The sequence below is a fragment of the Danio aesculapii genome, chromosome 1, assembly GCF_903798145.1.
Source record: "Danio aesculapii chromosome 1, fDanAes4.1, whole genome shotgun sequence".
NCBI classification, from domain to species: Eukaryota; Metazoa; Chordata; class Actinopteri; order Cypriniformes; family Danionidae; genus Danio; species Danio aesculapii.
This window is the reverse complement of record NC_079435.1, coordinates 22,309,745-22,336,463: the sequence shown is the minus strand read 5'-3', so window position 1 is coordinate 22,336,463 and position 26,719 is coordinate 22,309,745. Positions and strand designations below refer to the sequence as shown.

Here is a 26,719-nt window from a genome sequence, read left to right as displayed (position 1 = left end):
CTCTCTCTCTCCTGCTACATGTACTTTTAGCTCATTTGTTCCCTGTAGCAGGGACTGTTTTGTTTTTTTTGTACCAATTAAAATGCTTTCAATCTAACAGGTGGATCTGGGATCATGGCAACAATCTCTGACCTACAGACATTACTAATTTGGTCTGCATGTTGTGGTCTTTGTTTTACTAGCACACCAAAATAACCTGGACAATCTGGTGCATTTATAGATTTAAATGGACGACAAGATAAAGGATGATATCTGTGCCTGTCTTTCACTAAATTAACAAATGTTTGTAGCATACAATGTAGTGTGATCATTTGGCTTTAGTGGTTTTCAGGAAAAAAAAGCTTGTTCAGATTCTATTAAAAATAAATACAAATAAAAAACAGACATTTGCTTTTCATCAGGCTATTTGTTCAGTTCTTGCATCCAGCATGCCCTGATCTCCTTGGATTTATGCTTATGCTGAAGTAAACAAAGACAAGCATGTAGGCATTCATACATCCTTGATGAAAGAGAGCTACTTACTGAGCTATCTAAATTATGCAAATGTTATTACAGATCTCATTTCAGTGCAATTTAAATGGAAATGTATTGTCGAGGAAAGGCAATTTTCTCAAGGCCTGGATGACGTCAGAAACTTTAACATTTTGTATTGTTAAAATGTTAGTAGCATTTAAATAGTTGCTCATTATAGATGAATGGGCCACGTGTGACTCACACAAGAAGTTACTCACTCAAGTGCTCGAGTCAACGGCGACATGTCTGTAGGTGGTGTGTGTGGGACAAACGTAGGCTGTACGTGGAAGCGCTGCGTGTTTTACCCAGGTGTAGGATGTTAGATGCTGGCTGGCACTCTCGCCCTCTCCAGCAGAGCTCCTGCCACTTCATCTCAACCGCCTCTTAGAGTTAAAGTCTTCATCGCCTTGGAAACGGTTGCATGAGTGGCCCATCTCTCGCTCTCCCTCTGCGCGTGTTTTGCTCCGTCTGCATTTCACTCGCGCTCTCCCCCGCAGCCCAGCCGAAGGGGTAGGAGGTGTTGTGGCGGTGACATCACTGACAGAGCCAAACTTCTGCTCATCACGATCTCTGTGGCATTTTGGAGGCCCGAGGTCGGAGTCGCTGACACAAACGCATGCATTTCTCAAAGATTACCCACTGCTTGATCTCCTGTTTCTCTGAGACATCATTATGTTTGGCCTTCTAAACAAGCCAGATTTATTAACGAGTAATTTTGACATTTGTATTTTCCTTTTTTAGTAATTTTACATATTTATATATTTGGTTTTTACAGTGCATTTTAGCAATAAATCAAGCAAAACTAATTGAAGGTGAACATTTTGACTGACCTTTCTCAACCTCTAAGCATATAAATAAAATTATATATATATATATATATATATATATATATATATATATATATATATATATATATATATATATATATATACACTACCTGACAAAAGTCTTGTCGTTGATTCCAGTTGTAAGAGCAACAAATAATAACTTGACATCTAGTTGATCAATAGGAAAAGTGGCAGAAGGCAGATTTTTCCCATGAATGATCTATTGAACTGCATCCTAATTATCACAAATTCTGCAGAAGACTTGTTGGAACCTGCATGGACCCAATATTCTCACAGAAATCAGTCAAGTTTGGTGAAGGAAAAATCATGGTTTGGGGTTACATTCAATATGGGGGTGTACGAAAGATCTGCAGAGTGGATGGCAACATCATCAGCCTGAGGTATCAAGACATTTGTGCTGCCCATTACATTACAAACCACAGGAGAAGGCAAATTCTTCAGCAGGATAGCGCTCCTTCTCATACTTCAGTTCCTGAAAGCAAAGAGGGTCAAGGTGCTTCAAGACTGGCCAGACCAGTCACCAGACATTATTGAGCATGTCTTGGGGTAGATAAAGGAGGACTCATTGAGGATGAATCCAAAGAATCGTGATGAACTCAAGGAAGCTAGAACGCAATAACACTTTCTTTGCCAGTTCAGATTAATTTATTTTAGTTATTTGAGTCATTGCAGAGATGCATGGATGCAATCATCCAAGCTCATAGGAGTCATACACAATATTAATCATTTTCCATTGCACCATGACCCTATATTTTATACAGTATAATCTGAATAATCTAGAGACCTTTGCCTTTCATATGAGCCACTTCTGAAACAAAATGATAAACTAGAAGTCAAATTATTATTTGTTTCCTAAAACAAATAATAACCCGCCCACTTTACGTCTGTAGTGATGCTGCCTGGGGTTTCAACTGGTGACGTAATGGGGCGGATACTTTCACTTTTTACTGCTCAAACCAAACTAAGATCGGCGCAGTGTTTCTTATGCCGGGTTTTTATCCTTTATACATGTTGAGCGATCGAGTTGATCGACTAGATAAGGGAATATGTCTTGACATAACCCACACAGATGTGACTTAGTAAAGTGTGAAGTCATGTATGACTTTAATCGTTGCATTAGTCTGAATGTAAATGCCCTCGTCAGGCAGTGCTGGAGCAGTGCGCGAGAGAGGTGAAGACACTTAAATGCCTGTATTTGTTGTATTTGCAGCAGCTCTGTGGTGCTTGTCCACAACTTCATGCATTTGGTTAAATTAGGCTGTCCAGTCTCTGTGATCAGTCCGTTACAACCATGGTGGAAACCCAAGACAGGCTGTCAGGCAGCGTAATACAGAGAGTGAATCAAAGCTCATCAAATGATCGGTAATTAAAAGGGAAAAAAAGAAAAATAGAATAAATATCTATACTTTTATATTAGACAAACATCTGATGCTTGTATTTGCAGCAGCTCCACGTCCACAACTTCACGCATTGGTTTAAATTAGGCTTTACAGTCTCCTTTACGTCCATTGTTTCTGTTCAGCGGGAGAAACTCAACCAACCCCGTGACGTCAGACACAGCGACATTCCAAGATGGCTGCACCCTAGGTCTAAAATCTATAGTAACTCATTTCTAATAAATGATTTCATCTTTCCCATGATGACAGTAAATAATATTTAGCTAAATTTTTCTATAAAACACTTCTATACAGCTTAAAGTGACATTAAAAGGCTCAACTAGGTTAATTAGGTTAACTAGGTAGATTAGGGTAATTAGGCAAGTTATTGTATAATGATGGTTTGTTCTGTAGACTATCGAAAAATATATAGCTTAAAGGGGCTAATAAAATTAACCATGAAATGGTTTTTAAAAAATTAAAAATTTTATTCTAGCCGAAATAAAACAAATAAGACTTTCTCCAGAAGAAAAAATATTATCAGACATACTGTGAAAAGAAAAGAAATATATATATATATATATATATATATATATATATATATATATATATATATATATATATATATATATATATATATAAAAAACCATCACAATCATATGTTACCAGCTATGTATGAAACCCGACATTCTATAGAGTGCCTAGGAAATGTATAAAGTGCCTAAAATTGATTCGTAAAAGTGAATTAAATGCTACTTTATACATTGCCTAAGCATTCTATATAATACCGAGTTGCTGTGCGGCAAAGTATGTAACTGGCCTACCACTGCCATTTTTCTCCCACATTGATGGTGGCGGTGGCGCTTGGGTTATTGTTTGGTGATGGCAGTCGAAGCACGTAAATGTTGAACAATATTGTAAGACAAGCATATTGCCGGTACGAGGTTCCCCTATCACATCACAAACACTATTGTAACAAATACTTCAATCTCAGTTCTGCTGTGATTGTTTTTTCAGTAAGAACATCATATGCTTTATTCTGTATTCCTTACACATTAAAATACGTAATGATCAATAAATTAAACCATCAGGCATTCTATACATTTCCTAGGCATTCTATACATTACCGAGATTTCACACATTGCCGCTATATATATCTAAACACTTTATTTGAAGATGTCCTTGTGTCACATGTTCTGTGTACTTACCAATTAATATAACCTAACCCACATTCTAAGCCTAACCATATATTAAGTATATGTAAATAATTAATGGTACTCAATAGTTAAATAAATAGTTACACTGTAACAGGAACAACTTAAAATGCAGTGTGACCCACATAAGTACCAAAGTTAGCAAAATTCTTTAACCCTCCAAGCAAGCGTAAAAAAAAATATTTTTTTATCATAATAAAGATTTTAATCAGTCACTTTTTTATCAGAAAAATTACAAGTAGATCTTCAAATTCTGCATCCCCCACCCTACTCTGTTCAATGAGTGCCTTGTCACTTTGTGTATGCATTGTGTGCATGTAGATGTCATACTGGAGCGTCCAGAGTGGTGTGTTAATCACAGGGAGTGACAGGGAGTGTAAACACCTTCAAGGATGCTGTGCAGGGGTGAGGTGAGGTGTGTGTCTGTGTATATGTCGGGGAGGAGGGAAAGTGAGGGAGTTTAAAACCGAGGGATCTTGCTGTTGCCAGGCTACCGGCGGGAGCTGCTCCGTCGCTCTCGTCTCCAGCCACACGGACAGCCTACACCAGTCAATGAGCATGATTTCTCTATTCCTACCCCTGTTTCTACATGCACATGTGGGCAACAGTCGCACATAGACTACCGAAGCAGCTCTTTTTTTCTTGTAGCTGCTAACGCAGAGCCCCTGTTCAGCTCTGCGTATGTGAAGGCGAGAGGATAGCAGACATGGAAAGCCTGTGCTGGTTCAGCAGTTATCACAGTGAACCAAAGGTAGGATCTCCGTGACAGTCTTTTAGCAATCTGGCGTAGCCTTATCCCTTCTGATGTAAAGAAAAGAGATGGAGATGACACAAAAAGAGACATTTTATTTTCTCCAGTGTCATCTTAGGGAGCCACGGAAGCAGGGCGCTGGATGCGTTTTTGCTTTAAAAATGGCTTAGACACTGTGCAAGTGGAATAGAACTGAATGCAGGTGTCTGGAGACATGCATCTGAAAGTTAAACTGTTTCTTACTTCCTATGAATGAGCCCAAATGGTGTTTAGAAGTGACAGCGTGAGAGAGAACATTGAGTTCCCTAATATTAGGGCTGGCATTATTGTTTTTCAGTGTTTGCTTGAGATTATTGGCAGCTGCTATTTACATATTACCTTCAGATTAAAGCTATTTGTATCTTAGAGACCAGTGAGAGGTAGTTATTATCAGTTCTCTGGATTTGCTATTAATAGGTGTGTGTTTTGAGTGAAATGCTAATTTGTGTTTTATGTCCAGTTTTATATCTATAAAACTAGTAAAAGTGGTCATTTAAGCTTTCCAGGTATATATGTTATAGTTGTGATGTCAGATGAGTGGTGACAGATCTTTTTCTTTCATATTGTGATGTACATTTGAGTGAAATGTTTTTTTCAGACACAAATGTAGAGTAGAGACTTGGTTCTTTCCAATAGCTTTTGACTGGATAGAGGCAGTATTAAACTGAGCTTACTCAATTGTAAAAAAAGGGATGGAGTTTAAGTGGACTAAATGAAGAGTTCTGCAAATGTCAACAGGGGGGAAAAAACAGATGATCAAGTAATAACAAAATGTACTAGTAATTTAGATTAAGATCAATAACATGTATTTAGAAAATATCTACAATTACTTTTTAGTTTGTTGCATTGCAGCAGCTGTGTTTTGTTGTTGTTTTTTTTCTCCATATAAAAGCTGAAACTAATGAACACATCACAGATACTCATTAACAGCACTGGCATCTCTCTCATTTAGGTAAAGATGTCTCAGGTGAAGCAGGTTGGCCTGTTGGCCGCTGGATGTCAGCCCTGGAATAAAGACGTGTGTGCTGCTAGTGGGGACAGATTTGCATATTGTGCCACGCTCGCCATATATGTGTATCAAGTAAGTGTGAATCTAATCTAATAATTTAAACATTGTCTGTTAATGGAGTAAACTCCTCATTACCTTTAGGATGATTCATTCAAATGTATAAAAATATGTAATTTATGCTTTCATTTTATTTCAAACCCATTGGACCTCTGTTTATCTTTAAAAACACACAATTCAAGACATATTAAAGTCCCGTATTTCACCTCTAGTGTCTTTTTCAAAAATAAGGAACTTTTCACAGCCTTAACCATATATTTTTCTTCTGCAGAAAGCCTTTATTCTTAGTTTGACCAGGGTTTGATTTATTTTAATGTCAATATTAGGCATGGGCCGGTATAAGTTTCTGGCAGTATGATAGCCTTGGATACGCCTCCTTTTAAAATCGTACAATTTCGTACGACTGAACTTGTACGAATTCGTACGAATTAGCCACTAAACTGTCAAAACGTAAAATATATGACAGTATTGTGATTACTGCTCTAAAATAAGTTATTTTTAAATGTCCGAGTAAAAACAAAACAACAACTTGAACACAGTATTTTTTTCATTTTAGGAAAAATGTATAATATTTTTAAACAGGAAACATGTCATGCTAAATAATTCAAATAAATCATTGATTTCTGCTGTTTTTATTAGTTTCAAAAACACAGATTTCTTTACAACATATATAACACATTAAAACAAACAGGCAAAACCTTACATATACTTTAGGAAGAGTATAGCAGATAATTTTAGCGGTTTTAAAACCTTGACTTTTCCAAACCCTGGTAAATCTTGAAACCGATTATTGCTCTATGCCTAGTCAATATTATTAGCTCCTTTATTTTGCTTGGCTGTAGAACAAACCGCTTTTGCCCATTGGCTTGGTAACAATTGACCAAATTAAGTGCTTAAATTAGATCTTAAGAAGAGCAGTGTCTTGCAAAATAGCTAGTTAAATTATAAACTATCATCATGGCAAAAGAAATTGAAGCTATTAGGTTTTAAAGTGTGTTGAAAAAGTTTATTCACTCCAATAAACAGAACTTTGGAAATATTTACTATTCTGATAAAATTAGTCCCCCATTTTTTCCTCTTGATTGCCACTGACTGAAATCTGTACTTCTAGCTTGATCACAGATATAATGAGTTTAAGCTGCGAGCGATCATGTCCGAACACAAGAAGACAATCACAGCTATATCGTGGTGTCCACACAACCCTGAGGTGTTTGCCAGTGCCAGCGCTGATAACCTGCTCATCATCTGGAATGTAGCCGAGCAGAAGGCTGTCGCACGGCTAGATAACACCAAAGGTACAACTACAGCAGAATAAAAAATAATTATTATTTTAATTCCACCTGATGACATATCCTTCAACAAAATGTTTTTCACAGACTAAAGTTGCCTCTTTTAATTAATAATAATTTAAGAGTTTTAAATAAGCTGTTTGAAGCCTTATCTAAATGAATTAACTAAATGGATGTTTCTCAGGTATCCCAGCGTCTCTAAGCTGGTGCTGGAATGCAGGAGACAGTGTTGCATTCGTATCCCACCGGGGTCCTCTGTACATTTGGACAATCTCTGGACCAGACTCAGGAGTCACAGTGCACAAGGAGGCTCACAGCTTCCTCTCGGACATCTGTTTGTTCCGCTGGCATCCACTGAAGAAGGGGAAAGTTGTGTTTGGACACACTGACGGCAGTCTGTCTATCTTTCAACCAGGTAATCATTATTGCTCATGTTGTGTAAGTGTAAATAGCCTGTTCTAATTTTCTAGTTTTCTAAATAGGAAAATGATCAAAACTCTGTGGTCATTTTTAAAGCGAGATGCTAATGATCTAATCCGATTCAATAATTTATGCTAAGCTATCAAAAGGTGCCCCCCACCAGACCTGGACATTGATTGAATAGATTAAAAATGGTTCAACTCAGCCACTTAAACTCAGGGGTTTAGTAAAATTATTTTATTTCCTGAAAAAATCCATTTGTTTAAACATTTGTGTCTTCTGTAGAGCAATTTTTTGAGAAATTTTATTAACCAAAAAATCATTAAATTGTGATCATTAACAGTCATTTTGTGCACAGTATATATTCATTTATATACAGTTTATATATGTTCCACAAAATAAACTTTTTGGTGTTCTTGTTACACAAAATCACAAACAAGTAATTCATTACATCATTAATCACATAATTTCAGCTGTTTCTCTCGTCTAACACAAAAGAAGATATTTTGAAGAATGTTGTAAACCGGAAGTCGCTGACATCCTTAGTATTTCTTTTTTATTTCTTTTTTCTATGGCTGTCAGTGGCTACTGGTATGCAACATTCTTCAAAATATATTCTTTTGTGTTCAGTGTAACCACTTAAGGGTGGCTAAATGGTGAGTAAAATATCATTTTTTAAATAATAATTGTTCTGCACCAACACACACCTAGTACTTTATAAAATAAAAATCATATTCTTTTTAAGTACAAATGCTTTGAACATCATAAACCATCATTGAAGTTAGACGTGTGAAATGTTGCAAGTTGGAAGAATTTAGCTGGAAAAGGTTCCAGTTTCAAATTGCATTTTTTAGATTGCACTTTTGGTCCCTCAGATTTAAGGAAAAATTTTCTCATCAGTCATGTTGAGCCAATTTCCAAAGGATTTGTCATATTAAAAACCACAGTAAGACATCTAAGTAATCTTGATTTTCACTACAGAGGGTCATTTATATTAATAGTTCTCATTAGAACAAACCATTTTGTAAAACAACCTTCGTTTCCTTTAATTGCCTCACCTCAGGCTCAAAGCACCAAAAACACGTACTGCGTCCAGAGTCTTTGGAAGGCACAGATGAGGAGGATCCCATCACCGCTCTAGAGTGGGACCCTCTCAGCACAGACTACCTACTGGTGGCCAACATGCACAATGGCATCAGACTGCTGGATTCTGAGTCTCTTTGCTGCATCACGACCTTTAGTTTTCCGAGCGCTGCTGCATCAGTGCAGTGCCTGGCCTGGGTGCCCAGCGCCCCTGGCATGTTTATCACAGGGGGTAAGAAAAACACACTCACCAATCATCAATGGAAATGGTAGTTTTAAGCTTAAATGAATAGTTCAACTAAAAATGTTATCTTTTACTCACCTTGCACTTGTTAGAACCTAACTGGGTTTCTTTTTCCGGTTAAACACAGAAGAATGCTTTCTGAAGTATATTGGAAAGCGGTAGCCATTGACTTCCATTGTAATTTTTCCTACTCTCAACATCATCGGCTATGAGTTTTCAACATTCTTCAAAATCTTTCTGTTTTGTGTTCAACCGAATAAAGAAACTTATAAAGGTTTGGAACCACTTGATAATGAGTAAATGGTACATTTTCAGTTTAACTATCCCTTTATTGGGCCAGCTTTGGATCTGATATTTAGAATTCTCAATGTTTACTAATTACATATACATTTCAATGTTAAACAGCAGTATAGTGCCTTAGTTTAAAATGTACACTTGATCATATATTTACAAGTAAAAAATGTTTTTGTTATTATTTTGAATTCTCAAGATTCTCAGGTTGGTGTGCTGAGAATATGGAACGTATCAAGAGCGACTCCTCTGGATAACTTCAAACTGAAGAAAACTGGCTTCCACGCACTTCATGTTTTAAACTCCCCACCAGCAAAGAAATGTATGTGTCACGCATAGCATAAATTATTACACCCCTTCAAAAATTCATATTTTTATCAATGTCTCAGTTAATATTGACAATATATATTGCTTATTTTTTACAGACAAGTTGTATTGATCAATTATATTCTTATACATAAGAAGTGTGGTCAACATCTTACAGGCATTGTAACCACCTTGTCTAATTTTTATTCATAGGCTATCATTATTATTTTAATTGCTTATTACTATTTATCAGAGTTGTGTCAGTTTAATATCAAATGCAAGTGTGGATCAAAAAATTATTTTCAAGCAGTGCACCTTAAAGGGATAAGCAAATAAACCAAATACATTTATGGAGAAAAAAGTATTGAACACGTCACCATTTTTCTCAAAAAACGTATTTCTAAAGGTGCTGTTGACTTGAAAATGTCCCCGGATGTTGGTAACAACCAAAGAAATCTATATAGGCAAACAAAACACATCTAATTAGTGTACAAATTAAGTTTTATGTAATAAAATTAAATGATGCAGGGAAAAAAGTATTGAGGTGTAGAAAGGCAATGAAAGCCCAGACAGCAGCTGAAATCTCTCAATAGTTCAGCAACCCTCTGCCATTCCTTATTGTAAATTAATATTAGCTGCTTCAATCCAACATCAACATCACCAGGATGATGAAGATGACACCAGGGTGGACATTTCAGCAAGACAATGATCCGAAACACAGCCAAGGAAACTCTCAAAGGGTTTCAGAGAAAGAAAATCAAGCTGTGGAAAGGCCCAGCCAATCACCTGAAGTAAATCCAACAGAAAATACAAATTCAAGCTCATATTTGATAAACGAGACCAACAGAACCATCAGGATTTTTACACTGTTTAAGTGTGTGAAAAATCACACCTGAGCAATTCATGTGACTTCATTCTCCATACAAGAGGCATCTTTAAGCTGCCATCACCAAAAAGCCTTTTATATAAAGTATTACATATGTTTGAGTAGTTCAGTACTTTCTCCTTGTGTCGTTTCATGGTTATTACACTTAACTAATTGTTTGTTTTATTTTTATGCTTGAATTGTTTGGGTTTTTACCAAAATCTGGTTAAATTCCATTTCAACAGCTCCTTTAGAAATATTATTCCCAGGAAAAAAACATCATGTGAAGAGTTCAGATGCAAAAACCTCTGGGTGCCATCTGAAATTTTCTTCTAAAATTAGTATTTTCTCAGGCTCCTATATCTTGATTCAGCAGTTTCACATTATCACAAAGAATACGTTGTTTTGATCACTTTTAGCATTAAAAATAACTGAACATAAGCATGAAAAATGCTCATTGTATATGAAAATTCCAGATGGCACTTAAAGGTTTTTGCGTCTGAAACCTTCATGTGTTCAATACTTATTTTCCCTGCCGTGAAATATATTCTTACGTAAAAAAACAATAAACCAAATTTGCACAAATACCTATAGGACCCCAAAGAAAGTATTAATTTGATTTTCTGAAAAATCTTTTTCGGTCTACTCATTTAATGTTCTGTGTCTGTGTGCACCATCACAATAGCTCATATTAATTTTATTGTTATATGTCTTTTAGCCTTTAGCTCGAATTCTCCTTCCAAGAATCACTACACCTCCTCCACTAGCGAGGCCGTGCCTCCACCCACTCTTTCCCAAAACCAGGCCTTCTCTCTCCCACCCGGACACGCTGTCTGCTGTTTCATGGATGGAGGGGTTGGACTATATGATATGGGCGCCAAAAAATGGGACTTTCTACGTGATCTGGTAGGAAAACTGTTAACTGTTGGCTAACATAGACTGGAAAATCCTTAGCTTAATATATAAACTTAATAAACAGGGATTTTTATTGGTGCTGCTTTTAGGACAACAAACAGTAGATGTATTTAAGTAAGCAGCAGTGGCTCAAAATGATGTATTTATATTAGTCATCCAGCTTTTGAAGAGGTGCCCTTCAGTCCTAGTGCTGATTTTAAAGGTTAATGAGAGTGCATGTTGTTTGTTTCATACAAACAGCTCTTGCTTTTGCCTTGATTGCTGTTAATGACGAAGAAAATGCAACATAACCTTTTTTAACCCACGTTGAAGTAAGGAGAAATTGGCAACAGGGCACTGAATTCATATAAATTAATGCACACCTAATTTGTTATGATGCGCCCACAAAACAAAATGTACAAATCCTGAATGTCTATTAATTTTGCTAAGTGGTCCAGCAGTGTTTTAAGTAATTCAATAGCTTGAAGTTAATTATTTTGTTTGTGTCGAACTAATACAGCATGTGCTTATAATTTAAGGACATGTGTAAAACCGCTTTCTGATTAAAAAAACACATTTTCCTAAGCTTTTAAGCCACGTAATATTAGTTATCCATTTTCAATTTTTTGTCTGTAGATATTTTTTAAAGTTCTTTGAAAGGTTGAGCATAAGCATTAAAACATTTTATTTTAGTACTGTTTTTGATATCAATTAACATATTAATATATATATATATATATTTTTTTTTTTTACTTTTCAGTTTTTTTTATTATAAGGTGTGATAAACTATGATTGGTAATTTTAGAATGATTTTTATGATTTTTAGTAGTTTGTTTTTTATTTCTAATTAACTTTTGTTGATTTTTTTTTTCAGTTTTACTCTTTAGTATTTAAGGAATTAAACTTAAAATGTATGTATTTAATTTAAATTAATATCTTAGTACTTTTATTCAAATGTATTTTCTTTTTGTTATTAGCCAAAACAGCATTTTTATATTATCAACTTGCCCTTATATTTAATGATCAATTGAATATCAATTAAAATGAAAGCTTTGTATTGTATTTTAGGTTCAATCTAAAAAGCGAATCTAAATCTAAAATGTGAGCCTGGTCTGAACCTAATCTAAATATCAAATCTAATATGTGAACCTGTACTAAATGTTGTTGTTGTTTTTTTATCCAGACCAAACAAACCAAGAGAATCAAACAAAAAATGTGAATGAATCAAATACTGAATCAAATATACAAATGAAATCAACAACTTAAAAAATGTAAAAATGAATCAAACTACCTTTAATTTCAGCATTATTTCAATAAAAATGAATAAACTCTAACAATTAAGTTTAATTAATAAAAACAATGTCATCAATGGTATCAAAATGATAACATAATTATAATACAAGTATACAAGGTTTTATATAACATTTGTTTTGGTCGCAGGGTCATGTTGAAACTATCTTCGACTGTAAATTCAAGCCAGATGACCCAAACCTTCTAGCTACGGCTTCATTTGATGGGACGATAAAAGTCTGGGATATAAACACACTAACTGCTGTGTACACATCTCCAGGCAATGAGGGAGTAGTTTACTCTCTTTCCTGGGCCCCTGGTAAGAACGATGCACAATATTAGAACGGGCCAGTAAAGTTTCAGGTTGGATTGGTTTTTTTGTAGTATTCAGGAAAGCCTTCTGCTTGTTTTTCTTCATTGATTGTAACCCGAAGGAGACTTGAACTGCATAGCAGGAGCCACGTCACGAAATGGCGCCTTCATTTGGGATGTGAAAAAGGGGAAAATGATCACAAGATTTAACGAGGTAGGAACTGATTAAGAACTTGAATTCCTGTTAATTTTTTATTGTTTATAAGTTTTGGTCCATCCAGAGATCTAAAAGTCATTGTATATTTTCAATTAAAATGACAATTTACATACAAATTACTGAACAATTAAAATAGTAATCTTTTACTCACAGTCTAGTTGTTCCAAACCTGTTTGAGTTTCTTTCTTGTCGAACACAAAAGAAGATATTTTTAATATAAAAAGGATTCATAAACCCATAAAGGTTGGCAACCACCTGATTTAATAGTTGGTGAAGTATACCTTTGTTAATTGTTTGTTTATGTTAATAAATAGATGAAATAATAGTCGTTTTTAACTATGAACCTGGAATTGTGTTGCAGCATGGGAAAAATGGTATTTTTTGTGTCGCTTGGAGCCATAAAGACTCCAAAAGAATAGCCACGTGCAGTGGAGATGGATTTTGGTGAGTGTGTTTAATTTTTGATTTCTTCCCTACAATACTATGAATTGTCCATTCATTTGTTTCAGATATATTATCTTCATAGACATTATAATCTTAATTTTTTTGTGATTTCAGCATAATTCGCACCATTGATGGTAAAGTTTTGCACAAATACAAACACCCAGCAGCAGTTTTTGGCTGTGACTGGAGTCAAAACAACAAGTAGGTGCAATAGTGAGCTGTCAGAATTTTTAATAGTGTTACTTCACAATTGTCATGCACTAGTGTAATGCAAATTTTGTTTGTTTCACTTAATCTCATGCAGAGATATGATTGCCACTGGCTGCGAGGACAAGAATGTTCGAGTCTATTACTTAGCCACCAGTTCAGACCAGCCACTGAAAGTTTTTACAGGCCACACAGCCAAAGTATTCCATGTGCGCTGGTCACCTCTCAGAGAGGGCATACTGTGCAGCGGGTCTGATGATGGGTAATCTTTCAATTCAAATCTACATACACACATTAATATGTTTGAGGGCTTTTTAATTAGAATACATATTAAATTGATCTTTTTACCAATACATTCTGTTCATTGAAATCATTCTGTTAAATAATCAAAAGTCAAAATATACCACTTTACTTAATTATTAAGCATTCATTCATTCATTTTCTTTTGGGTTTATTTCCTTTATTAATCTGGGGTCGCCACAGAGGAATGAACCGCCAACTTATCCAGCATATGTTTTACGAAGCGAATGCCCTTCCAGCTGCAACCCATCACTGGGAAACATCCATACACACTCAGTCACACACATACGCTAGGGTCAATTTTTAGCATACCCAATTCACCTGTACCGCATGTCTTTGGACTTGTGGGAGAAACCGGAGCACCCGGAGGAAACCCACACCAACACAAAGAGAACATGCAAACTCCACACAAGCAGCTTGACCATTTTCATCTTTGATAGTAAGAAATATTTCTTGAGCAACAAAACAGAATATTAGAATGATTTCTGAAGGATCACGGGACACTGAAGAATGCTGGCTGCTGAAATATATTTTAAATTATATTAAAATATATAAAATATTTGTTATAAATTGTATTAAAATGCAACCTTGGTGAGTTTAAGTGTCTGGGGAGAACAACAATTTATAATAAAAGTCCAAAAACATATGCTTACACATGCTACATATACTTACTAAGGTAATTACAATTAATTATGCAAAATTACATGCTACTAACCCTAAACCTAAAGCATATATATCATATATATGTAATCAATTACTATTACTAAGTAGTTAAATTAATTGTCACTGTGTAACAAGGGCATTTAAAAGAAAGTTTGACCTTTAAAAAAAATTATTAAAAAAATCTGTAAATAAAAAAGCGTTTGGTAAACAACTTAACAATAATTGAACATGTTCTAAAACAGGGGTGCCCAAAGTCGGTCTTGGAGGGTCCGGTGTCCTGCATAGTTTAGCTCCAACTTCCTTCAATACACCTGCCTGGAGTTTTTAAGTATACCTAGAAAGAGCTTGATTAGCTGGTTCAGGTGTGTCTAATTGGGGTTGGAACTAAACCAATCCAAGACCGAGTTTGGGCACCCCTTTTCTAAAACATCAGCTGCACAGTCTACACTTCTAGTTATTTGAAACATATGCTTTCATAAAACCACTTCCATGGTTTTGATGTGACTTCCATGTTTTTGTGTGCTAGTTACATTTTTTTCAAGACTTTAATTCACTCATAAATTGTAAAAACCATTGTAAAATCTTGAGGGAGCACAGAGCGGATCATTTCAGTTTTTGAATTCATCTCTGCACCACTCTAGGGTATTTCTGGAGTAGTACTGATAAAATGGTTGTGTGAAATTGTGTGATGCTAAATTCACAACACATGAATATGTGTATATGTTGACCAGGACTGTTCGCATCTGGGATTATACCCAAGACGCTTGCATTAACGTGCTGAGTGGCCACACCGCTCCAGTGCGGGGTCTTATGTGGAACACAGAGGTGCCGTATCTTTTGACCTCTGGGAGCTGGGACTACACCATTCGTGTCTGGGACACCAGAGACGGCACCTGTCTAGACACTGTATATGACCATGGAGCTGACGTCTATGGTAGTGTATGAAATTCATAATTATATACTGTGGATGTATTTCTCCAAAGAATGACACTTTGAGTTTTTACCTAAATTTGTTTAGACATGCTTTATCAACCTCCCACATCACTAAGTAATCGGATGTAAATCATTTATTTGAATGGAAATATTTAATTACTAATAGCATCTCAAATAAAATGATTGCCAGCAAGAGGAGAATTGAAACTAGGCAAACAATTTTTTTTAGTTGCATTCATATTTCTCACACCGCATTTAACAACACAAAGATGTGTTTAGATTCTTATGTTTGTTATAAAACAAGTATCATGGTTAAAAGACTGCAACAATATTACAGTATTACTAATACTGAAGGCCTCTGATTTCACTTTGGATGTATTCAATAACTGTAAGAGACAAAAGTCAGCTGCATTTGTATAAAACAAGAGACAAAGTCCACAATACCACAGCATAATACAATAATGATAAAACCACTACAGATATGCAAAATGAAACTTCCACTAAAACATTCAACACAACTAATCTGATTACACCTTTTGTGCAAATTCCGTTAATAATAACAACATTATTAATGCAAATAACATCAAAACATTTCAAAATCTTAATTTAATCTTCATTAATGTAGATAATGCACTTAGAATGTTCATTTGAGTAACTCATTTGTGTTAATGACTGAGACCAGGTATTTGAAAACATAATTTTGAAGAGAAGAATAGTGTTTCTATATAGTGTTTCTATATTTTTTTGTAGGTTTAGGTGGTTGAAAACAATTTATATGAATTTAAACAAACATATTACATCAAACATTACTACATTTAATTTGTTTGTTTAAATTCAGCCCATAAAAATAGTTTGCAACCACTTACCTTAAAGGGCACATATTTTACTTTTTACAAGATATAAGATAAGCCTTTGGTGTCTCCAGAATGTGTCTGTAAAGTTTTAGCTCAAAATACCCATCGGATAATTTATTATAGCCTCCAGAATCTGTACAGAGTAACTGTTTTTGTAGCCTTTGGCTTTACATCCAAATGAACTGCTTCTCCCCGCCCACCGCTCCCACATGCATGTCTGCTTCTCCTGCATTATATCAGATAAACAGCAGTCAGTGATAGCGACAGACATGGATGAAGCTGAAATACAGCTCATTATTCAAAAATATCAAGTAAGTTTATTTCATGTATTTGTAGTGGTTTATTCAAGCCTTTCTGAAATGACGAGTCACACACACAAATGCCATTTGCAGTACACACACACACAAAATATGTGCATCTACTGACACCATGTGTCCTTGGTGATTATAGCGGTTAAGAATTAGATATCGGTTTTACTTTCTTTATTACAAACATGCTCTGTTTTAAAAACTTTAAAACTTCTAAATATCTTAGAGAGTTGTAACAGATCTTTTTATCCCAGTTTAATATACATGTTATTATAGAAACATGGCACCTGTTAATCAATTCGGTGGGCGACTTGTGCGTATATCACTCCAATATGACTGTGGACACACTATACCTAAGACATTTCTGTCCAAACTCCATACAAAAGTTGATTTTCATCATAGGTGCCCTTTAAAAAAATGTAGTAAATCCATTGAATTGTTTTTTTTTTCAGTGTATTATAATTATTTTAATTTTTAACTACAATTAATTACAAAATAATTACAATTTATTATTGCTACTTGTAAAATTGGTATAAAAAGAAGAACCACTAAACTACTGGTATCAACAGATATCACTGTGATTAATGGCCCGCAGTATCATTTGTATCAGCTAAAATTTTTGTATCAGTACATCTCTAGTTAAAAGACCTAGATAGATAACAGGGTAACAGTATTTTTTAAATGATGCTTTATTTCCTGTGTGCAGAAACTGCATGTAGTTGCATAAATACTCATAAATAATTTTCATTCCAAGGCAATTATACAGCTTTATGACACCATGTGATATCCCCCAGGTCTGACATGTCACCCTAGCCGTCCATTCACCATGGCTTCCTGTTCCAGAGACTCTACGGTCAGACTTTGGTCACTCACTCCTCTAATCGCTCCCTTGGTAGTCAACATCCTGACTGACCACAGCTGGGACGACATCATTGGCAACACAGGTTAAAACACATGAGCGTATTAAATTTAATCTGCTCAAACTGCTTTTGTAAAGGCATTAAAGCATTTTATTTTTACAAATCTAGATCGTGCTATGGTTCCCGGGGCCCCTCCTCTCCTGTGTGGAAAGGTTTCCCGAGATATCAAACAGGAGCTGGATAAACTCTCAAGTGACGTGCGCATGAAGAAGCTGCGGTGGTTCTCCGAGTGTTTCTCTGTGAGTCAATCTCAACACAGAGAACTCTCACCGGACTTTTTGTAGACGTCTAAATAAAGGGTTATTTGCTTTCTCTGTGCAGCCACCAGGAGGGAGTCACAACCTGTGGGATCTGGTTGCTGTAATCAACGGACAGGATGATAGTCTTCTTCCACAGTACTATGGGCAGGGCATCATGCATATGAAACACTTGGTCCGCTTTAAAACTGTGAGTGTCTAAACAAAGATGCAACTGTGTAATAATGCCACAATGAAGATGTAAAAGCTTTGTGGATGTGAAGATGTGATGCTTTCTAATGCATATTGTATTTTTAGTACTTTTACTGTAGTTTACTCTATTTTTCTTGTAGTCTGAAGCACAAGAGCTGACCATTGTAAAGATGTCAAAGTTCGGGGGAGGTATTGGAGCACCGAGTAAAGAGGAAAGGCTCAAGAATGCAGCTGAAATCCATATCAGACTGGGTCAAATCCAGAGATACTGTGAGCTTATGGTGGAACTGGGAGAGGTAAAATCCAAAAAATACTGATGCTTATTTTTTCTGTGAAAATAGGAACTTTAAGGTTGTAAAATGGTGTAAGTATATAAAATAAGTTATTTCTGTTAAAGAGGGCGTATTATGTTAAAATCACTTTTATAAGGGGTTTAAACACAGTTTAAACAACAGTGTGTTGATATAACCAGCTTCTAATGGTAAAAATGAACTAATACCTTTTTTTTTCATAATCACCCTTCATAAAAACAGAAACACTCTGATTGACATTTGTCTGATTGACATTCTCTGTTTGTGCATGTCATGAGGGGGAAAGCCATACCCATTAGTGACGATCTCTCTCTCTCAACTTAGGATAGACAGCCCTGAGTGAGAAGCAGCCGTCTGCCACTAAAGTTTACCTGCCAAAGATAATGTCAGTGACTAAGGGGCATTAAAAATATCCAGTTTTATGATATACAAATTAACACCATAGTCTCCGTAGGCTGCCTTCTGCTGAGCCACTTTTTTTGAACATATTAAGTTTTTCACAGAGATAACATTGGTCTGGCGCATAGGCACTTGTAGCTCCGTCTTCTTTTTTAAAAAGCAGCACAATCTAATTTGAATTTGAGGTAACAGTCATCAAAAGGGGCAAAAAGCCTAAAAGCATTAGTTTTAAAGAGTTATAAAAATTATTTGTGGGATATTTTGAGCTGAAACACATACTAGGGACATCAGAGACGTTTTGTACATCTTGTAGAAAGGGACATAATAGGTCCCCTCTAATATTTTTTAAAAGGTCATTTTTTTCTATGATGAGAAAACTATAATTATTAGCATTATTACTTGCGTTATTCTTCTGAAATCATTATTATGATTGAGTATTTTGTAGAAGTCAACAGAGTTGGCAATCATAAGGAAATTTTCAGTCTCGCCTAGCAATTCCAGATCAGATTTCAGTTTAATACAAATTATTATGACACCAGCACTTTGCCTACAAAATGCTCTACAACTCTGTTGATAAAACTTATATATAAACTATATATATAAACAATACAATTTTTTTTTTATTCTGAGATAAATAGTTGATTTTCACCCTTAGATTTTTTTTCTTTTTTAAATATTTACCAAATGATGTTTAACAGAGCAAGGAAATTTTCACTGTATGTCTGATAATATTTTATCTTCTGAAGAAAGTATTGTTTGTTTTATTTCGGCTGGAATTAAGTAGTTTTAAATTTTTTTAAAAGACATTTTAAGGTAAAAATTACTAGCCCCTTTAAGCACATTTTTTTTTCGATAGCCTACAGAACAAACCATCATTAAACAATAACTTCCCTAATTACCCTAACCTGCCTGGTTAACTTAATTAACCTAGTTACGCCTTTAAATGTCACTTTAAGCTGTATAAAAGTGTTTTGAAAAATATCTAGTCAAATATTATTTGCTGTCATCATGACAAAGATAAAATAAATCAGTTATTATAAATGAGTTATTAAAACTATTATGTTTAGAAATGTGTTGAATGAATCTTCTCTCCGTTAAACAGAAATTAGGGAAAAATAAACAAGGGGGCTAATAATTCAGGAGGCCTAATAATTCTGACTTCAACTGTACATTGCGATATGAATGCAGTTTCACTAGATGTCTTGAATAACTATTTGGAAAGAATTGATCATTTTACATTGATTGGGATGATTCTGTAGGGGAGTGCATATGCATAGAATATAAGAAACAATCTACAAGCATAGATAGATTCAACTGAGGAAAAGATACAATTTATATGAACAGCATTTTATTGTTTTTCCGATGAGTCGAACTGGATTGAGCTATACAGTAATTAAATAATCACATGTAAAAATAATACTGCATAGTCTTCATTTTACAAACAATTCAATAGAATTCATCATTATTCATTTGTTAAAGTTACAAACGGTACAATTTCCTAGGCCTAGATGCTTGTAAAACCCTCACAGATGCACACACACACACACACACACATTAGAAAAGGAAGTATGTCACATTTCAGATGTTGACTATTGATGTTTGTATTTTTTTTTTTTTTTTTTGTTTAGTGGGAGAAGGCTCTATCCGTGGCCCCTGGTGTTTCCATGAAGTACTGGAAAAAGCTCATGCAAAGGTATCTCCTATTCAGTACTCCTCTGCATTTTTAAATAAGTTGTTGTAAACAAATCATCATTCATTAATCATTCACCAATGATGCAGGAGAGCAGACCAGCTCATGCAAGAGGGCAATGATGATGTCATCCCGTACTGCATCGCCACCGGTGAGGTAAAGAAGCTAGTAAATTTCTTCACCTCCAGAGGTCAGCTGAAGGAAGCTGTGCTGGTGGCTCAGGTACAGGCAACTGTCAACTTTTTTCATCATTATTCATCAAACTGAGCCTTTGTGCTGAGTGTCATATGATATACAAGGCGATTCTGTGCTTGGTTTCATCAGGGTGCTTGTGAAGGGAATATCCATGGCCCTCAGAATGCATCAATAAACCATGCAGCAAACTCAGACAATGACAACATAGAAAAGTACTGCGGGTAGGTTACACTTAGCTTAAATCACTGCCGAGTGTTTAACCTCTCATTTTCTTACCCACTCTGCCCTCCTCCTTTGTTCAGGATGTTGCACAGGGTGTGTAAAGAGCTGGCAGAGTGGTATTTTCAAGACGGCCGTGCTGTGCTGGCAGGTTGCTGTCATCTAGCTGTAGACAACACAGAAGTAAGCTCACACCTAAAGTAACATTTAAAATCAGCCTTTAATTATGTCATATCATTTCTTTGGACAGTTTAAGAACATGATGATAATTTTATACAATAATGATGTCAGCAGTTTTTTCAGGATAATCATCAGTCATATTTACTCTATATATCAATTGTCTGACTGACTATGGATTGAAAACGTTATATATACTGTATGTACTCACTGTACTGTATATGTTTGTAGCAGAAGACAAAATTATTAGCCCTCCTGTGAAATTGTCATTATTTTTCAAATATTAATTCATTCATATTTTTCAAGTGCTGTTTAAAGGAGAGAAAAAAAATTCATATTTACACATAATAGTTTAATAACTTTTATTTTTTGCCATGATAACAGTACATACTGTTTTAATAGTTATTTTGCAGTATACTAGTATTCAGCTTTAAGTGCAAATTAAAGGTTTAACTACTAGGTTAATTAGGTTAACTAGGCAAGTTAGGTTAATTAGGCAAATCACTGGACAACAGTGGTTTGTTCTGTAGGCCTCCTACAGTCCCCATTGGGGGCTAATAATATTGACCTTGGTTAAAGAAGAAAAATAAAATAGGAAATTGTAAAAAATGTCCTTGCTATGTTAAACATCACTTATACATTATATATATATATATATATATATATATATATATATATATATATATATATATATATATATATAATCAAGTATTACATTTTTTTATTTATTAATATTTAATATACAATTTTATTGAATTATATTGACAGTTTTTAACAAATATTTCTTGTTCCATTGTTTTTGTAAACTATGAACTAGCGTGTAACATTAGTGGCTGACATAAAATGTTAGGCCAAAGTTTAAATATAAAGTGAAGTTTTATCTCGTTGTGTCAGCTGGCCATGGCATCTCTGATCAGAGGCAATGAGCTGGAGCTGGCGGTGTGTGTGGGCACAGTCCTGGGAGAATCAGCCAGTAAAGCCACCCACTACGTTCTGGAGCTCTTGGCCAGAAAATACATGACCACTGCCACCTGGTAAGTGCAAAACTGATCCGTGCATCTTCTCCTCGCTTTTTAAAATGAGAAGGGTTTTCAGGGTTTTGATCAAAACTGTAGATCACATCTCACACTTAATAGCTTGCACACTTGCATTTCCTCAGTTCATCTCTTATCATCAGTCATGCACAGAGGTTTTGACATGATCCTGATAGGCATCCTTCTCACCTCTTACATGTTTCATTTCCATCTCTCTCCAGCTTTCCATCTGTGGCACACAGGTATTTTCTTTGCCTTTCTTGCGTTGTTCAGTTTTCCATTGGTTAATGTGAAACTGGTAATTAAATAGTTATTAAAAACCGATTGTATCATTTCCACAAGATAACAACCCATTTTTTTATTTCACCCAGATATCTGTTGGCATATACAATAGCATTCTTAGGAACCATATTAAAGGTTTAAACCTCCCAGAAATAATTTATGTTGAAATTTCCTAATGTATTCACCAGCATGGACCACGCCACACTTTGAGCTAGACTTTACTGTAGGGATGAAAGGGATGATAAGGGAACAGTGGAATAAAGGGAAACAGAAGTAAGAGGATAAACAGTGAACAGGTAGGTAGGTTGATCAGGCATTCTACGATGATGACCAGAGACTCAGAGTGGGAATACCGTCTCTGTCATATTTTGGTAGAGTGATTGGACCCCCGATTCAACCCAGGAGGGAAAAGAGGGCCATAAGGATTGTTGAAGCAAGAAAATAGAGAAAGGGAGGGTGGGTTCGAGAGAACGAGAAGAACTGTGCTAGAGGGCTGGTCTCCCTTAAATAAGTTTTAGGGAGTATGTAATTTTTTAAGAAGGCAATGTGAGGCGTGGTTCTGCTGCCGAATATTTGTTAACAAGTTAACTCCATGTAACATTATATTATGTTCTATGGAATTTGATTGATTGATTGATTGATTGATTGATTGATTAATTGATTGATTGATTGATTGATTGATTGATTGATTGATTGATTAAATATTTTATGCTCACTAAAATACATTTGTTTGCTTAACAAATCAGTAAAAATATGAAATACAATTTCTACTTTATTATATTCTGAAATGTAATTTATTCCTGTGATGACAAAATTGTTTTTTTTTTACTTTTACAAGTTGTACTTATGTTTTAAATGCATTTAATGCACCCTTTCTGAATAAATAAAATAATTATTTATGTATTAATAATGATATTAGTAAAATTGTACTGGTCCCTAACTTTAACAGTAGTGTATGTAGATGGCTTGGAATGTACTGTTAAATCATGTAGACTATTTGTTCAACATACTGTGATTTTTGACAACCTCCATTTACTTTGTGGCTAAACTCACTTTTTGTGTTCCTCAGAACAAATTACATGTTTTGTTTTGTTTTTTCACTTCATGCCAGTACCAAACTCATGTTGCTTCTCCACAGGGATCTTGCAGCCAGATTACTCCAGATGATCCCTGATAATGAGATCTTGTTAGCCAAACTGTGTGCCTTCTACCCTGGCAGCTCTGCCGAAATCAACGACCTGCACGAAAAGGTACATCAAAGATATGTGATTCACATTACTTTCAAATCAATCGGTAAGTTTTTTAGTTCCAGTTAATTCAAAGTAAGAGTATAATGATTTTTTTTATTTCAGTGTGGTCTAGCAAGCTTAGAGCAATGTAAAGAGCTTGCTGAAAGTGCACAATCTGAGGGAGAAATCTTCCAGGCAGTAAAGTATTACCTCCTAAGCCCAGAACCAGAGAAGGCTCTTCCAATAGGAATCTCGTATGTCAAAGGTTAGTGTCTGAGAAAAATGTATCCATGTGTAACTTATTAGACTTAATTGAGTTTATAGAGCATTTAATGTTTAAGCATTAATTAGAGCATTATTTAGAAAATTAATCAACTTGCAGTTGTTAAACTGATACAACAAATCTCCTGAAAATGCAATACTGAAGTAACTAAATGTTGTGTAAAGATTTTTTTCACTGCTTTCTTAGTATGTTTTGTTTTTACAATGTAGACATTCAACTTAAAGACTGTAAAACTCTGAAAATACATAGCAAAAAATCTTGTTGTTTTGTTTCTAGTTCAAATATTTCAAAAATCTTAAATCAAGGAGCATTTTTAAGACAAGAATTGTGTTGTTAAATAGTTTTAGGACAACTTTAATAAAATGTATAATTCAATTGAATGTCAACTATTTAAATACCACTCAATTTGAAAAACCATGCAGAGAGTCAGCGGGGGTATTAAAAACATATGTATGACAAGGTTGAGCATTGATATTAATGCGGAACACTGAAAACAGAGGGCTTATGCCACGGGCACACTAGAGTTTGAACATGTCAAATTCTGTTGTACAGTGCTTCGAAAAGTGGCGGAATTAAATAAGATGATTTGACATTTTAAAAAATCGAGCGATTGGTCCACATTTCTGTACACTGAGGTCATGTTTTGGTCTTCGATTGGTTTCACGCAGTCACGTGATGCAATTTCACAGGTCAGAGTTTACCAAGCTTGAACTTTGCAACGCAGTGTTTCACAATCGCTTGCATATGAATGGAGGTCTATGGGGAGAAAAGTGCAGTGTGACCACAGCTTTAGATGTGCAAGCTATTAAAGAAACTGGGAATAGGTGAACAACTAATCAGAAACCATGGTTTAACTCACACAAAGACGAAGGAGATGTTATCAACACCCCAGCATTTTCAAAGCATGACAATAAAATGTAGCAAAACATGATCATGACAGTTTCTTAAAGAAACGCAGCTAACAATTAATTACTGACTCTGTTCCCTCATAGAGCAGCTGAGCTCACCTGACTGGGTAGTGGACTCTGTTTACCACATCTTAGACCTGTTGAGCTACATCAGAACAGACCGACTTATTCTCCCAAAGTGTAGTGAGTAAGTCAGTGACCAGCCCTCAAAAACACCTGCCAGTGATATCATTTACAGTAGCATGCAGAGTGTGTTAATTTTACTATCTCTGTCTCACTTTGTCTGTCTTTTACTAGAGAACGCAACGAGCTGCTTATTCTCTGTGGGTATATAGGTGCACTGTTAGCCATTGGAAGACAGTATTCGAGTATAGTGCCAGCACTATATGAATACACAAGGTACGTTTACTTTGGGATTTATATAAAGTAACAGCTACTATTGATCATAATTAATGTATTTCTTTCTCTATTTTCCATCCCCCAGTCAGCTGCTGAAGAGGAGAGAAGTTGCTGTGCCTTTGCAGATAGAGCAGTTGTCTGTAGAGTTGGAGGCCTGGAGAACCTGCACACAATCCCTTAAGTAAGTATCACAATACATGGTCCCACTTTATTTGAAGTGTTGTTAATTACTTGGTACTTGCATCATTAAAAAATGGGAAAAGCATCTTTGTTGAGCTCATATTTTAGAGCACAACACAAAGTTAAGGGACAGGTTGGGTGGTATGGGAAGGTTTAAAGAAACACTCCACATTTTTTCTCTCTTTTTTTTAAAGATAATGGACTCATTTTACTCCCTTTAACTCCCCTAGACATAACCCCTTCACACCTGAATTATGATCCAACTTAAACAAAAACAAATAAAACAGAACAAATAAAAATAATACCAGTTTTCAATAAACTTTAATTGATTTTTTTTGTTTGCCCATTTCAATGGACACCACTGTACATTATACTGGATACACATTAAAAAAGCAGTTCACTCAAAAATAACAATTCTTTCATCATTTACTCACCAATTACTTGTTTCAAACATTTCCGAGTTTCTTTTTTGAAATGAAACTTATGAGAAGTTTGGAACCGCTTCAGATTGAGTAAATAGTGATTTTGGGGCAAGCTATCCATTTTAACTCTAAACCCACTGTCCATTATAATGGATTGATTGATGGATAGATTGATTAGCTGTAGGCTCTAGAACAGTCATCTGAAGCGTTATCATACAGTGTTATGCTGGAGTTCATCAATAGTCTTGCATTTACTAACACACACTATATCTGAAGTGTTTGGAAGTAATTTGCGTTTTCCTTCTGTAGAAAAACGTCATAAGAACAATGCTTAGTGGCTCAATGTATTACTACAGTGTTTTTAAAAGTCTAAACACTTTATTGTTATAGTGTACAACCAAGCACATGTGGTCAGAACACAAACGAGTCGCAAGTAATAAAGTATCAAGCGTTTCTCCCAAAGTAAAGTCTGTCTGCCAGGTCTAAGCAAAGTGCCAGCAGGTGTCTGTAGCTCCACTCACTCTCCGCCTCTTTGCCCTTGTTTGATATTCCGCCGTGTGTGCGATGACGCACGAACAAAATGGCGACAGTTGGCCGCGCCTACTTGTAGCTTCTTTTGCAGTGTTCAGAAACCTATGGGTGAAGTCATGGATGCTACGTCCACATATTTTACAGTCTATGGTTCAAACTAAGGTGGCACCATGCCTCTTTTCACCCTAGTGGATATTTCTCAAATTACAACAGACAGAGCTTTACTGCTGTTTGATTAGATGACAAAAGTTCAATTTCATGGACAACAGGCTTTAAATTTGTTAAACAAACAAACACACAAACAAACAAACAAACAAACGACCTGACATGTGATGTCCATTGAAATGAATGCAGGGTCCGAAAA

At 35.4% G+C, this 26,719-nt stretch overlaps 1 protein-coding gene across 1 annotated transcript in view; it reads left to right on the top strand.

Moving 5' to 3' along the window:
• Window positions 1–26,719, top strand: part of wdr17 (WD repeat domain 17) — a 37,845-nt gene that overhangs the window by 6,898 nt on the left and 4,228 nt on the right. The window contains exons 2-28 of the mRNA XM_056457440.1: window positions 5,694–5,822; window positions 6,919–7,102; window positions 7,281–7,511; window positions 8,580–8,831; window positions 9,334–9,456; window positions 11,024–11,211; window positions 12,640–12,808; window positions 12,924–13,015; window positions 13,380–13,462; window positions 13,577–13,663; window positions 13,767–13,931; window positions 15,364–15,566; window positions 17,522–17,671; window positions 17,756–17,886; window positions 17,969–18,094; window positions 18,237–18,392; window positions 20,435–20,499; window positions 20,586–20,718; window positions 20,821–20,912; window positions 20,994–21,093; window positions 21,982–22,121; window positions 22,343–22,363; window positions 23,542–23,653; window positions 23,756–23,897; window positions 24,908–25,010; window positions 25,121–25,222; window positions 25,308–25,403. Coding sequence (XP_056313415.1) covers window positions 5,700–5,822; window positions 6,919–7,102; window positions 7,281–7,511; window positions 8,580–8,831; window positions 9,334–9,456; window positions 11,024–11,211; window positions 12,640–12,808; window positions 12,924–13,015; window positions 13,380–13,462; window positions 13,577–13,663; window positions 13,767–13,931; window positions 15,364–15,566; window positions 17,522–17,671; window positions 17,756–17,886; window positions 17,969–18,094; window positions 18,237–18,392; window positions 20,435–20,499; window positions 20,586–20,718; window positions 20,821–20,912; window positions 20,994–21,093; window positions 21,982–22,121; window positions 22,343–22,363; window positions 23,542–23,653; window positions 23,756–23,897; window positions 24,908–25,010; window positions 25,121–25,222; window positions 25,308–25,403 — 3,569 coding nt within the window. The 5' untranslated portion in view covers window positions 5,694–5,699. The remainder of the gene's footprint in view (window positions 1–5,693; window positions 5,823–6,918; window positions 7,103–7,280; window positions 7,512–8,579; window positions 8,832–9,333; window positions 9,457–11,023; window positions 11,212–12,639; window positions 12,809–12,923; window positions 13,016–13,379; window positions 13,463–13,576; window positions 13,664–13,766; window positions 13,932–15,363; window positions 15,567–17,521; window positions 17,672–17,755; window positions 17,887–17,968; window positions 18,095–18,236; window positions 18,393–20,434; window positions 20,500–20,585; window positions 20,719–20,820; window positions 20,913–20,993; window positions 21,094–21,981; window positions 22,122–22,342; window positions 22,364–23,541; window positions 23,654–23,755; window positions 23,898–24,907; window positions 25,011–25,120; window positions 25,223–25,307; window positions 25,404–26,719) is intronic.